The 14,727-nt window shown below is 34.3% G+C and overlaps 1 protein-coding gene across 1 annotated transcript in view; it reads left to right on the plus strand.

Moving 5' to 3' along the window:
• Window positions 1-289: 289 nt before the first annotated feature.
• Window positions 290-14,727, plus strand: part of LOC106872952 (uncharacterized) — a 39,824-nt gene continuing 25,386 nt past the window's right edge. Inside the window, exons 1-6 of the mRNA XM_014920132.3 lie at window positions 290-528; window positions 2,834-2,968; window positions 3,762-3,898; window positions 6,777-6,901; window positions 10,154-10,353; window positions 12,808-12,919. Coding sequence (XP_014775618.3) covers window positions 387-528; window positions 2,834-2,968; window positions 3,762-3,898; window positions 6,777-6,901; window positions 10,154-10,353; window positions 12,808-12,919 — 851 coding nt within the window. The 5' untranslated portion in view covers window positions 290-386. The remainder of the gene's footprint in view (window positions 529-2,833; window positions 2,969-3,761; window positions 3,899-6,776; window positions 6,902-10,153; window positions 10,354-12,807; window positions 12,920-14,727) is intronic.

Genomic DNA, 14,727 nt, shown 5'->3' on the forward strand with positions numbered 1-14,727 from the left:
TCCATTGTTTGTTCTGGCATGGTTTTTATGGCTGGATGCCCTTCCTAATGCCAACCACTCCACAGAGTATACAAGATACTTTTTATGTGGTACTAGCTCCTGTACTTTCAATATTGCACCAACATGAGTGCTTTTTATGTAACACTGGCACCAGTATTAATTCTGCTGTGGTGGACAGGTCTTCTTGAGTACAGCAAAGAGCCAGATATCTCAGTTCCTTGTCATCTCCTTTGTAAGGCTCAGTGTCTTGAGATTGTACTTAAATTTATCTGTTTTTTGTAATATACATTTGGGTTCTTAATCTGTCCATTTAAAAGCAAACAAAAAAGTTTTTTAATTCTCTAATTCTTTATGAACAAGATGAATTTGAACAGTTGATTAAAGAAATGGCAATTGCTGCAAAACCCTTTATGGCTGTTTTAAACACATCAGGAAATATTTGTTTTGAAAAACCATTTGAAGAACTTGAACTAGATATGATTGCATTTTCACTGAAACAGAAACAAATTGAAAACAAGATGGAAAAAGGTACAAAGAAATTTTCATTTCTTTCACAGAACCATTTAGAGATGATGGAATAATACTTTTTACTTTTATCTTTTATCTTACTTGTTTCAGATTGTGGCCATGCTTGGGACACTTGGAGAATTTTTTAGTCAAATGAATCAACCCCAGTACTTATATTTTTTTAAAGCCTAGTACTTATTCTATCAGTCTCTTATGCTGAACTGCTAAGTTACAGGGACGTAAACACACCGGCAGCAGTTGTCAAGCAGTGGTGGTGGTGGTGGTGGTGGGCAAACACACACACGCACACGCATGCACACACACACTTCTTTCAGTTTTTGTCTACCAAATCCACTCACAAGGTTTTAGTTAACCCAAGGCTGTAATAGAAGTTACTTGCCCAAGGTGCCAAGTAGTGAGACTGAACCTGGAACCATGTGGTTGGGAAGCAACCTTCTTACCACGCAGTCATGCCTGATTATTTATTATATCTACATATAGGTGCAGGATTGGCAGTATGGTAAGAAGTTTACTTCCCAGCCTTATAATTCCAGGTTTAGTCCCACTGCATGGCACATTGGGCAAGTATCTTCTACTATAGCCTTGGCCAACCAAAGCCTTGTGAGTGGATTTGGTAGATGGAAACTGAAAGAAGCCCATCATATACACAAGCATGACAGAAGTAAATATACACCCTTATAATCGTTAAAATTTCTTTAAATCTGAAATTATACATTCAAATGTTTTATTTATTATTATAATGTGAATGTCTAATATTTAGTAGACATGCCCTTTTCATTTTCAATGCAAGGACCCTATTAAGCATGCTACTGATCAGATGACAAATATTCTCTTCAGGAATTTCTTGTCAAGTTTCATGCAGTAGTCTCAAAAGGTCTGGCTTTGAGAATGCTTTCTTGTTCTTTTTACGAAGTATCCTATCCATTATGCCCCAGAGGTGTTCAATAGACTATCTGGTGACTAGCTTGGCCATGGAAGCTTCTTAATGCCATTCTCTTCCAACAAATCTTGGGTCTTTTTAGCTGTGTGACAAGGAGCCCCATCTTCCATAAATAAAGAGTCTTTAATCATTTCACCACTGGAGAAGATTGGGAGGAATCCCTTCTACAATATGGACACATATTTATTTTGAGTTTATGTTTCCCTCACACTCCACCAGCTCTGATCAACCATTACTCCAAATTGCTCCCTAGACCATCACAAAACAGCTGCTGCATTTCATTGTTGGCTGCAATTTTTTCACATCAGATTCTTGACCATGGAGTCTCCAGACCCACACTCAATCACTGTCAGAAAATACAGCAAATCTGGGCTCATCAGAGAATATGACAGTGTACCAAAATGCTAGTGGCCTCTCCACCATCTCACTGGCCCAATCTCTTCTCCACTTGTTATTGGCTTGTTGAAGAAGTGGTTTCCTTCTTACTGTTCTGCCATAGTAGCCAAGTTTGTGGAGATACCTGACAGCAGTTCTGGGTCTAAAATAACTTGTTCTTCTATATCAGAGGTCTTGCAATGAGGATTATCCTACACACTTCTCTTAACAGAGTGAAGGATCTTGTCAGAAGGCCTTGGTCAGCCTGGGTGAGGTGATGTGGACTCCTTCCCTTTTCTGCTGAGTTGCACAATCACTCTATTAACTGTAGAAAATTGGATCATAAGGTTTTCTGTGATTTTATGCTGACTACGTCACCTTCAGATTGACCCACAATTCGGCCTCTTTGAAATTCAGACAGTTCTAAGGTTTCTTTTTTATGTGGTATGATTAAATTGTCACATACAGAAGCTGAATCATAAAAATGTCAATTAATAAAAATATATATGCCTTTTCAAATTGAAATAAACATAAAACAATGTTTTATGGGGTGTCTATTTACTTCTGTCATGCCTGTCTATATGTGTGTGTATGTGTGTGCATGTGTGTGTGTGTGTGTCTCCCAGTACCACTTGACAACTGGTATTGGTATGTTTACATCCCCCATAACTTTATGTTCCCATAACTTAGCAAGTCTCCATAACTTCAGCAAAAGAGATTGATAGAATAAGTATCTGGCTTTACAAAATTAAAAAAAGCTCTGGGGCTGATTCATCTGACTAAAATTCTTCAAGGCAGAGCCCCTGAATGGCCACAGTCTAATGACTGAAACAAATATTAAAAAAAAAAAAATTTGAAAGAGAATTTTTTTCTTATAAGAAATATTGCAACTACATATAATGGTTAACTTAAATATAACAATACAGTAATTTTACATCTACAAACTTGAATACTCTTGTGCTTATAATATTATTTTATGTTTCATTCTAGATGTCAATAATGAGCTTCAAGCATTGACTGTAATCTATATATTAGTATCAGCTTCTAATGTTTTACTAAACTGCTCTCTTGAATCAGCTATAGTACATCTTAATGAACAGATAGAAATATACAGGTGTGTAAAAGGTAAATATCTTTTGTTATTTACAGATCACAAAATACTGTTTATCTTTTTTTCATTTCATATCACAGTTTTTGATTGGTTGCAGCTTCCCAATGGGTCCACAGCTTTTCTGATGCATACATAACATACGTGGAGGCGCAATGGCCCAGTGGTTAGGGCAGCGGACTCGCGGTCATAGGATCGCAGTTTCGATTCCCAGACCGGGCGTTGTGAGTGTTTATTGAGCGAAAACATCTAAAGCTCCATGAGGCTCCGGCAGGGGATGGTGGCGAACCCTGCTGTACTCTTTCACCACAACTTTCTCTCACTCTTACTTCCTGTTTCTGTTGTGACTGTAATTCAAAGGGTCAGCCTTGTCACACTGTGTCACGACCGGATCAACTGGAACCCTCGACGTCGTAACCAACGGAGTGCCAACAACAACAACATAACATACATATGAAGTGCACTGCCCTGCTGAAGCAGAAACATCAACTCACCAGGGTAATGCTGCAAGCATTGAGATCAGCAAGGAACAACATACTGTGCAAATGACTGCTGGTCACAACTCCTAAAATACATTTGACTCAACCTCGTTTTCATGATTAATTAAATATTATTTTTCTCAGTATAACTTGTAATTAAATATAGTTACTTTTCTCTATATAACATACTCAATTATTCAAGTCCTATCTTTACGAACTTCTGTAATTAACTCATATCTTTTAACTATGTTGAATTATTTTAGGTTGGTAGAGGTCTACTCTACTGCTAGTACACAGTTGTTATCTATTGCATCCATATCTTCTACAACAGAATCTTTGGACAATCTCAGAAGTAAACTTTTCAAAGCTAAGAAAGATTTTCTGCAACAGAATATAACTCATCCTAAAATAACTACAATTTGCAAAGAAATTGAAAAATGTCAGCTTCAGCATTTCTTACAGGGAAAGGTAAGGTAGTTGTTTCTTTATCCTTTTGATACAAAACATTTTTTTTTTAATATTGTTTATTATAACTGAGCCATATCCATATTTTGATGGACCAAGGCTAACAATTGCTCTGAGAAATCTTATACTGTAGCTTGTAATTGTATGATTAAAATTATGTTGTTATACTACATTAAAGCAGTGTAGGCTTGAGGGATGTCCTATCAGGAATAAAAGATATGTACTACACTTTCAGTACAATACTTGACACAGACTTTAGACATACATAGTAAGTATCAAGGAATAGAAGGAATAAGATAATGGACCAACATTTAAATTTTATTCACTTTGGATGCTCTTCAAACCATTGAACTGCAAACTGATGAAAGGAAAGAGATTTGACAAAGCATTCTTTAGGAGTTGATAAAATGTTTTCTAGTTATGTATATATATATATATATATATATATATATATATATATATGATTGTTGTTGTACTTGGGGATGGTCATATTGCCAGTTTAGCCAATATATATATATGGCTTTGTGATAAAATGGCTTTTTGATGCAAAGAATTTAAAATAATCATTTGTAGACACAATATTATAGTTGAGTAAGATATTAATTTTTGGATGGGTGATAAATTTAATGTAAGATGGATTATTACATACCAGCTAATTCACAAAATACATAATCTACTTTGATCCAAAATCAAAATAATTTGAGATTATTGAGAGACTCTAGTTTGAAGTTGAGTAAGGATGGCTTCTCTATCCCACTATCTATCCCAGTTTCATAAGAAAAGTAGAATACAGCATTGAAAGTTAATGAGATACTTGCAAATATTATAATGTTGCAAGGCAGTGAGCTGGTGTAATTATTAGCACAGCAGGCAAAATGCTTAGTGGCATTTTGTCCATCTTTATGTTCTGAGTTCAAATTCCACTAAGGTTGTCTTTGCCTCTCATCCTTTTAGGGTCAATAAAATAAGTATCAGCTAAGCCCTGGGCTCAACGTAATCAACTTGTGCCTTCCCCTGAAATTGTTGGACTTGTGCCAAAATTTGAAACCTATGTTACAGTGTTGCTACTGCAAACAGTTAAAAATTGTTTCTACTTAGTTTTATCTATTTACAACTTTGTAGACAGGACTGTTTAGATTTAAGTGCTTTGAGCATAGACACAATACAGTTTCTGTAATAGAATATGAATTGCCAACTCATAGACTAATTCCATTACTTAAATGATTTGACCACCTGAACTTTCATCAAACATACAAAGACTTTTAAATATTTACATGTGCTTTTATGAGACTCATAATAGTCAGTTAGTATAGTAACTACCATTATCTTCTTCACGTCATGTATGATAAATTAAATATATTACAAACAACCCAATACAAATGACCATAAAGAGAGAAGTCATGTTTGTACAAAATACGACTGTGTGGTAAGAAGTTTGCTTCCTAACATCATGGTTCCTGGTTCAGTTCCATTGCATGGTACCTTGGACAAGTATTTTCTATTATAGTCCCAGGCTGACCAAAGCCTTGTAAGTGGATTTGGCAAATGGAAATTGAAAGAAGCATGTTGTATAAATATATGTATGTACCTCTGTGTGGTAGAGGCTTCTTTCCATTTCTATCTACCAAATCCATTCACAAGGCTTTGGTTGGCCCAAGGCTGTAGTAGAAGACCAAGATGCTGCAGAGTGGATTGAACCAAGAACCATGTGGTTGGGAAGCAAATTCCTTCCACTTAGCCATGTCTGCTCTCTTGTAAGAAAATTTCTTAACACACTTTTTTCTAGTGTGATCAAATGTTTTGTCCTCAAGATTTCTTTCTAAAAATGTCCCACTTTTAGCCACCATTAATAAGTTATTGTTAAACTCCAGTTGCTCTTATTTGAGCAGACCTATCTAATTGTGACCATCCAGTGCAATTAGGTATTATCCAATGTGTTCTTTTGTTCTTTTAACCTGTTAGCATTCAGAATATTCTGTTAACTGTAATGCTTATTTATTAACATTGTTTTGAATTAATGATGCATTATCTTGTAGATTTTAGATTTCAATGATGTGATGCTTATTTTTAGAATGCCACTGTAGGATAGGTGTGAGAGGATGGATCTGGCCATTTTGAACATAAAACAGGCAAAATGTTTGGGCCAGATATAGTTTGTTTAAATACTAAAGGGTTAAGGCAGTAGAATGTGATCTGAAGGATATTTGGCTGCTATTTGCAGTAGCTAAAGCAACCACATAGAGGTTCATTCATTGACTCAGGAGAACAATAAGCCATTATCTTTGGTCATAATTGATGAAGCCTAAATATCTTACAAAACCTTTAAGTGAATTTGGAAAACTAATACCTACAACTTTTTTTTATATATTAATTACTTAAAAGGTTTCTATATATTCTTTTGATATGTTCACCTCGAGGAAATAAATGTTTGTAGCATGTTATAACACTATCACAAGTAAGAGATATTTTCCTACTTGAATTTAGACATTATCATGCTTTCGCATGGCTTCAGTGTATTCTCAAAAGAATCATAAATCAAAACATTATCTTAATATATCAAAACACTCTTTATACTCTTTAATATTGATTCCAGACCATTATAAAGTATTAAACTACTGTTCTTTGTCCCCCTTTATCAGCGATTTACTAAATAAAAGCTACCAGGTTTGTTTTTATAGCATGTAACCCTCATGATACTTCATTTAATCCAATTTGCCAACAGGCTTTCTGTAATACAACAAGGAAATGTAGCAATTCACATGAATCATTTGTGTGTGCGTGCGTGTGTGCGTGCATGCATGTATATGTCCATTAATTCCACACACAGAATTGTAGAGTGTTTAAGATCAAAAAACATTTATATATTTTGACCATTTCATAGATACTTATCATCATTGAAATAAACGTTGCTGGGCTGATATTAATAATTTTAGACCAAATTATATATGGTACAAATATGAAGGCAGAAATTGCAACTTCTTCTTCTAAAGAGAACAATTATCATAAGTAAGTATCAAATACAATTCTGTTTTACAAAATTTTTAAATTGCATGTTGATTTTAAATCCGTAGATGCAGGTGTGATTGTATGGTTAAGAAGGCTGCTTCCCAATCATATGATCTAGGATATTTAGAGCAGAACTTATTCTATTGGTTTCCTTTGCCAAACTACTAAACAAACCAACATCAGTTGTTAAGTTGTAGTGGAGGACAAACACAAAGACACACACACACACACACACACATAAATATATTACATGGAAAAATGCGAGCATGAAAAGTAATATTCTTAAGATTATAAACCCGGGAAAGTACAGGACAAGTTATTACACCTGTAAAAGTATAGGACAAACTATTACTTCAAGTAAAGTAAAGAATAAGAAACATTTTACTCAAAATATTGCAGCAAAGAATAAAATTTGAAAATATTATAAACTAAAAATTATACAAATTATAATTAATTGTAAGCAAAAAATACAAAATTTTAAAAATAATCATTGTACATCATAAAATAATGATAAAATAATTAAGTACTTCATAAAATAATTAAGGTTAAATTTTTTAAAAATTTTATATATTATCAAAATATAGTAAATAATTAATCGTTAAATAAATAGAATTTTATTCAAGCTATTACTTCTTTTTTTTCAAGCTATTACTAAAGTACTTGATTACTATTTATAAGTACAATTCCAATTTACATATATTAAAATTTATCTATATTAAGTAATACTTTTAGATTTTATTTTTTAAAAATCTAAGGTATAAATTTTTGTATCTTTTGTTATTACAATAGAGTGCAGTTAATTAATTATCAACAGTTCCCCTAATTTTTCATTTTTAAAAATTACTTTTTGTAATTATAATAAAATTCAGTTAATTAATCATCAGCTTATTAGTCAGTTTTTCTAATTTGTCACTCTTTACAGTTCTCATCTTTTAAATTTATTGTACAAAACTGTTCAGCTAATTTGTAAGTTTGTTTAATTAGTCATTTTTTTTTCTGTATTTAAGGTAGTAAATTAGCCAAATTCTACTTAAATAAGTATAGTGTTATTTGTAAACTATAATAAAATGATTTTTAATATTCAAATTTTAATTTTAGCTGCAGTATTTTAAGTGAAAAGTTTCTTATTCTTTACTTCACTAGAAGTAATAGCTTGTCCTATACTTTTTCAGGTGTAATAACTTGTCCTGTACTTTTCCAGGTTTATAATCTTAAGAATATTACTTTTCATGGCTTGCATTTTCCCATGCATATATCTGAAGCATGTAACACATTAATGTACTAGACTGATTAAATAATTAACTAAAAAGAGAAGGAAAATCAAAAAAAGCAGAAAGCAAGTTAATTAAAGCTGAAAGAGAAAATTAATAATAGAAGTTAAACTTATCCTAATTCAACAGCATATTAAAAATAACTTTATTAAATATTTAATTTTAAAAAAAATATACGAAAGGCAAAGTTGACCTCAGCAGAATTTGAACTCAAAACATAAAGACAGACGAAATATCACTAAACATTTCGCCTGGCACACTAATGTTTCTTATTTCTTTATTGCCCACAAGGGGCTAGACATAGAGGGGACAAACAAGGACAGACAAAGGGTTTAAGTCGATTACATCAACCCCAGTGCGTAACTGGTACTTAATTTATCGACCTCGAAAGGATGAAAGCAAAGTCGACCTTGGCGGAATTTGAACTCAGAATGTAACAGCAGACGAAATACCGCTAAGCATTTTGCCCGGCATGCTAACATTTCTGCCAGCTCGCCACCCTAGAATGTAAACATTCATATTAGAAATATATTCTTAAAATTAATTAGAATTAATTAAAAAAGTAATTCTAATATTAAAGAATAATTTCAAAATAAAAATAGCTTTTTAGAAATTTTTAAGAGCGTACTATAGCAACAAGCCTAGTAAGAAGGGAGAGAGAATGAGAAGTGAAGAATAAGAGCAATTATAACAAACAACGGATTAATACAACTATTGCTTTGCTTGGGGCATTACTCCCTTATTTACTTATTTTGCATTTCATGACATTTTACCTCTTTACTCTTTTACTCTTTTACTTGTTTCAGTCTTTTGACTGTGGCCATGCTGGAGCACCGCCTTTAGTCAAGAAAATCGACCCCAGGACTTTTTCTTTAGAAGCCTAGTACTTATTCTATCGGTCTCTTTTGCCGAACCGCTAAGTGACGGGGACATAAACACACCAGCATCGGTTGTCAAGCGATGTTGGGGGGACACAGACACACAAACACATACACATACATGCATATATATATATACATATATACGACGGGCTTCTTTCAGTTTCCGTCTACCAAATCCACTCACAAGGCTTTGGTCGGCCCGAGGCTATAGTAGAAGACACTTGCCCAAGATGCCACACAGTGGGACTGAACCCGGGACCATGTGGTTGGCAAGCAAGCTACTTACCACACAGCCACTCCTACGCCTACCTCTTAACTTTTTCTACTAATTTTTGTTGAATGCAACTAACAATTCTATCATTTAAGCCTAGGAAAAGTATATTTTTTTTTTAATTAAAAAAAATTATGTTAATTGAAAATGAACACCTGCCCACCTTCAGGTCTCACATATTTTGATGTAACTTTTTTTCTACTGAATCAAATCTCAAACTATTTATGTCAAAATGTAGCTGAGGAGATGTCCTCTTTAAAACTGTTAACAGTTTGCAATTTAGTTGAGAACTGAATTAGTGGTGAAACTTGGAAGCTGCTGCAATTGACGAAATGGTGGACTTAAGAATATATTCAACCACCACTTTGGTTGAATGATACATATATATGTATATATGCATGACAGGCTTCTTTGAGTTTCTGTATACTAAATGCACTCACAAGGCTTTTGTCAACCCAGAGGTATAGAAGACACTTGTCCAAGGTGTCACACAGTGGAACTGAACCCAAGGCTACAAGGTTGGGAACCAAGTTTCTTAACCCCATGGTCATGCCCACTCCTATAAGCTATGTGTGTGTCTATAGCCACACCTGCACCTATAGCCGTGTGTGTGCACTGTTGTTGCTGTTGTTTTAAATCAAAAATATTCCTTTTGATTAAAAAAATGTATACTATGAGAATTATTCATCATAACTTGAAATAAATTTGAATTAAGATTAATTAAATGAAATTGTTTTTCTGAATTATTACTCATCTTAGAATCCATTATCTATTATATTTGAAAAAAAAAAATATCATGTGACTCTGATTTTATTATATTTTATTTTAGATTACTAAACACAAACAGTGATATCATTATTATTGAACAGGATTTGATATCACTTGACTTTCCCTGGCAGATTTTTTCTTTAATAATTCAATATGAATATAACAAGAGTTCAAACAGCTTTTTGAAGACATGCCAGCTTCACAATATTACTTTCTTTTCTCTCCAAACAACTCAAAGTAATGAATTAAAGAAGACTAGTGGTAAGTTACTAATTAAAGTAAAGTACTGAGACAGCTGGTTAGGGTTATTAGGCTCATGATTGTCAGGTCATGAGTTTGGTTCCTGGCTGCATATCATGTCCTTGAGCAAGACACCTTATTTCATGTAGTTCCAGGCCACTCAGCCAGCAAAAATGAGTTGTATGTGTAACTTAAAGGGTAAGTTTTGTCACATTCTGTGTCATGCTGAATCTCTCCAAGAACTTTGTTAAGGTTATGTGTGTCTGTGGAGTGCTCTGCCACTTGCACATTTATTTCATGAGCAATCTGTTCAATTGATTGTATCAACTGGAACCCTTGTCATCATAACTGATGGAACACCAGTTTTATAAATATATCCTGTGGTTAAAATACAACCTCCTTTCTGCAGGGCCAAACCTAGAAACAGTTGGCTAGTTTATATGTCTTTTTGGGAGTGTCTGTTTTTGTTCATCTTAAAGAGAGCAATCAACTTACAGATTATGGCGAATGCAACAACTGGTGCCAGTTTTATTGATTTGCCCATCAATTTTGTATGGCCTTTGTTGGTCATGGTTCATCATGTATTTGCACAAGTATAAATGCAGGAGTGACTATGTGGTAAGAAGTTTGCCTCCCAGTTACATGATTCAGGGTTCATACCCACTGTGTGGCACCTTGGGTGCCTTCTATAGCCTTGGGCCAATCAAAGCCTTGTGAGTGGATTTTGTAGATGGAAACTTAAAGAAGCCCATCATGTGTGTGTTTGTGTCTGTCCCCACCACCACCACCACCACCACCACCACTTGACAACTGGTATTGGTGTGCTTAGGTCCCCTGTAACTTAGTGGTTCGGCAAAAGAGATTGATAGAATAAGCACCAGGCTTTAAAAAAATAAAAAATACCAGGGTCGATTCATTCAACGAAAATTTTTCAAGGTGGTGCCCCAGCATGGCTGCAGTCTAATGACTGAAACAAGTGATAGATAAAAGTATGTGTGGATCTGGGCAAAATTTTTGAAGAAAACTGATAGTTGCTCATCTAATTCAAGTCTACCCTCTTTGTGCCACTGATGTTTATCCAAGAGAAAGCTGCCAACTTGGTATGATACTGCTCAATACTAGTGTTCCCCACGTGTTGCTTTCAAAATGGACAAAGCCAAATCAGATACTGCAAGGTATTTTTTTTGACCAACCCTCTGACAGTTCTTCCAATCCAGCACCCTCATCTGGCACTTTCTTATTAACTTGAAACAATGAAAGGCAAAGCAGACCTCAGTTACATAACACTGGCATTGGCCACGACTATGATTTCACTTGGCTTGACAGATCTTGTTAAGCATGGTATATTACCAAAGGTCTCAGTCACTGGTCACTGCCTCTGTGAGGACCAATGTTTGAACGGAGCTTTTTATGTGCCAATCAAAACCTGTAGGCAGCTGACACCACACTTCACACCTCATTGACATTTTGTACATAGCTGTAGCCACAAACTACATATCTCATGCCTCAATGGGAATATGCCAGCATAGAGAGCAGATGTTAAATGATGATGATGAAGTTCTCTAAATTTATATCCTCTTAGTATGCCCTCTATCAAGTCACCTTTGATAGCACATCTCATTCTTCAGTAGAGAGGCTCTTATTCTTTCTTTCTACTATGGCTACAAGGCCTGGAATTTTGTGAGGAGAGGCTAATTGATTATATCAACCCTAGTGCTCAACACAGATACTTATATTGACCCTGAAAGAACGAAAGGCAAAGTCTACCTTGACAACATTTGAACTCAGAATGTAAAGCTGGAGGAAATGTTGCTAAGTAACGATTCTACCAGTTTCCACCTTAGATGCTCTTATTAATACATGATGTATTTTAACAGAATATTTTCAGTTTTATTGTTAAAAATATTAACATTTGGTTTCTATAGTTTCAAACTTTACATATGTCTCAGTGATATTTTATTTTGAGAGCTGTGCCATTGTTTAATTCACAAGGCAGCATTTGTTTACTTTACAAGATGTAAGGTAAACAGTGTAACACCTAATCTCTCTCCATACTGGCACCATGTGGTCTATAACATTTATCTTTTATGTTTTCATTTATAGTTTTTATCTTCCTAAGAGCTCATCTAATTACCCAACCCACCACTTCTCTCCTCATCTCCTACAGCTACTTTTGTAAAAGATATACTAAAGAAGACAGCTGAGTTTAGTAAACCAGCTCTTTGAAAAGTAGACCTTTAGTTAATATTGATTTCTAGCATAAGCAAAAGACTTAAATTCGTGTAAGTTGTATAGTTGGTGATTTTAATCCCATTACTTTGTCAAGCATGGAAGGAAGGAAGACAGAGTTGACCTGAAAAAGATTTGAACTCAGAATAACTAAATTCAACAATGCATTTTGTTTGCCTTTGTATTCTGTCAGTCTACTCCACTGCTTTTAATTTAATAGTATTAAGTTCTTCTACCCATCTGCAGCTTTTCCTGTTTTTTCAAGCAAGAATCCAGGACTGAGCAATACAACTATCAAAATTATTGTTTCTGAAAGTCTTACAGTCAATAAACTTTTATTACAATTATTAGAAACAAGGTAAGTAGTTAATAATGTAAGTTAATTTCATAAGATTATATAAGTTGTTTAATGTGTACATTGAATATACAACTTCTCCCCAACAAAAAACAAAAAAAAAATCTGTTCGGAAATTGAAAGCTCCTGGAAAAAGCGAAAGTGTTGCATTAATGTTGATGATTTCTTGGTGAAATTACATTAATAAATGAAAGTTAATAAGGAATACATTAATTGATAAGGAATTAATAATGAACTACACCTCACCCATGTCTTCTGGAAAGTGTTGCACAAACTGTGAGAAGGTCTCTCAGGAGACTCTCTCAGTGAAGTTTTATAACATTTAAATTCATATGCTCTGTGTGTGTGTGTGTGTGTGTGTGTGTGTGTGTACTCAGTAAAATTACGTGTACACACTAGAGTGCATTTTAATTTGTTATAGCAAGGTATTTTTGGCCAAATTTCTCAACAAATGTTCATATAAAGCATGAATATTTGGGGCTACAACATAAAATCTATGAAGTGAAAGAAGAAATAAAGTTTCTGATATAAAAGAAAATATACATGATCCTACTTTGTAACAAGTCATATATCATAGAACATTTTGTTTGAACAACTATATTTCTCATCAGATAGAAAACTTTTGTGAAAGTTGGATTATAGATAAAATTGCCTAAAATGGATAAATGTATTGAAAAACAGACATGTTTTATACCCATCTATGAAACTATCTTTTGAGAAAAAGGTTACTACAAAGTGCTCAACACAGAATTAACTTTCTAGTAACATGGTAACGACATATATGTACTCACTAGATACATCATGGTTAACCTTAGAGTGAGATATATATATATATATATATATATATATATTGGGTTGGCCAGAAAGTTCTTGCCAATTTTTAGTTGTTCATGTTCCAATATGTTAGAACACGTCAAATTTATCAACATATATAATATGCTTACATTTCTGGTTAACACTTTCACTTCAAACTATCTCTTGAGAAAGAATGTTTAAAATTACTTTATTTGTGTCAATTTTGCATCCCTATGAAAATGGAAGATTATAAAGTGCATTTTAGACACTTGATGCTTTTTTATTACCATAAAAGCAAAAGTGCCTCACAAGCAACAAAAAAGATGTGTGCTGTGTACGGTGAAGGTGCATTAGCTGACAGAACTGTACAGAAGTGGTTTGCTAAGTTTAGAGTTGGTGATTGTAGTCTTATTGATGAAGAACACTCAGGCAGACCCCTCCCCCACTTCAGATGACAACCAAATCAAGACATCGATTGAGAATAACACACATTACACAATGCGGGAATTGGCAGAAATACTAAATTGCTCAAAATCCACTATCCATGAGCACTTAGTGAAGCTTGGGTACTCAAATCACTATGATGTTTGGGTACCACATGATCTGAGTGAAAAGAATCTTTTCAATTGCATTTCTATCTGTGATTTGCTGTGTAAACACAATGAAAATGCACCCTTTTTGAAGCAAATTGTGACGGGTGATGAGAAATGGATCATTTACAACTGTTCAGTAAAAAAGGTCTTGGAGTAAGCAACATGAGCCACCATTAGCCACCCCAAAAGCAGGTGTTCATCCTAAGAAAGTCATGCTCTGCATCTGGTGGGATTGGAAAGGAATCCTGTACTATGAGCTTCTGCCAAGTAACCAGTCAATTAATTCTGAGAAGTACTGCTTGCAACTGGATGATTTGAAGGCAGCTATTCAAGAAAAACACCCAGAATTGGCGAACAGGGAAGGTGTTGTTTTCCATCAGGATAATGCCAGACCTCATGTTTCTTTGGTGACTTGTGAAAAAT

The sequence above is a fragment of the Octopus bimaculoides genome, chromosome 19, assembly GCF_046866305.1.
Source record: "Octopus bimaculoides isolate indiv1 chromosome 19, ASM4686630v1, whole genome shotgun sequence".
Classification (NCBI taxonomy): Eukaryota; Metazoa; Mollusca; class Cephalopoda; order Octopoda; family Octopodidae; genus Octopus; species Octopus bimaculoides.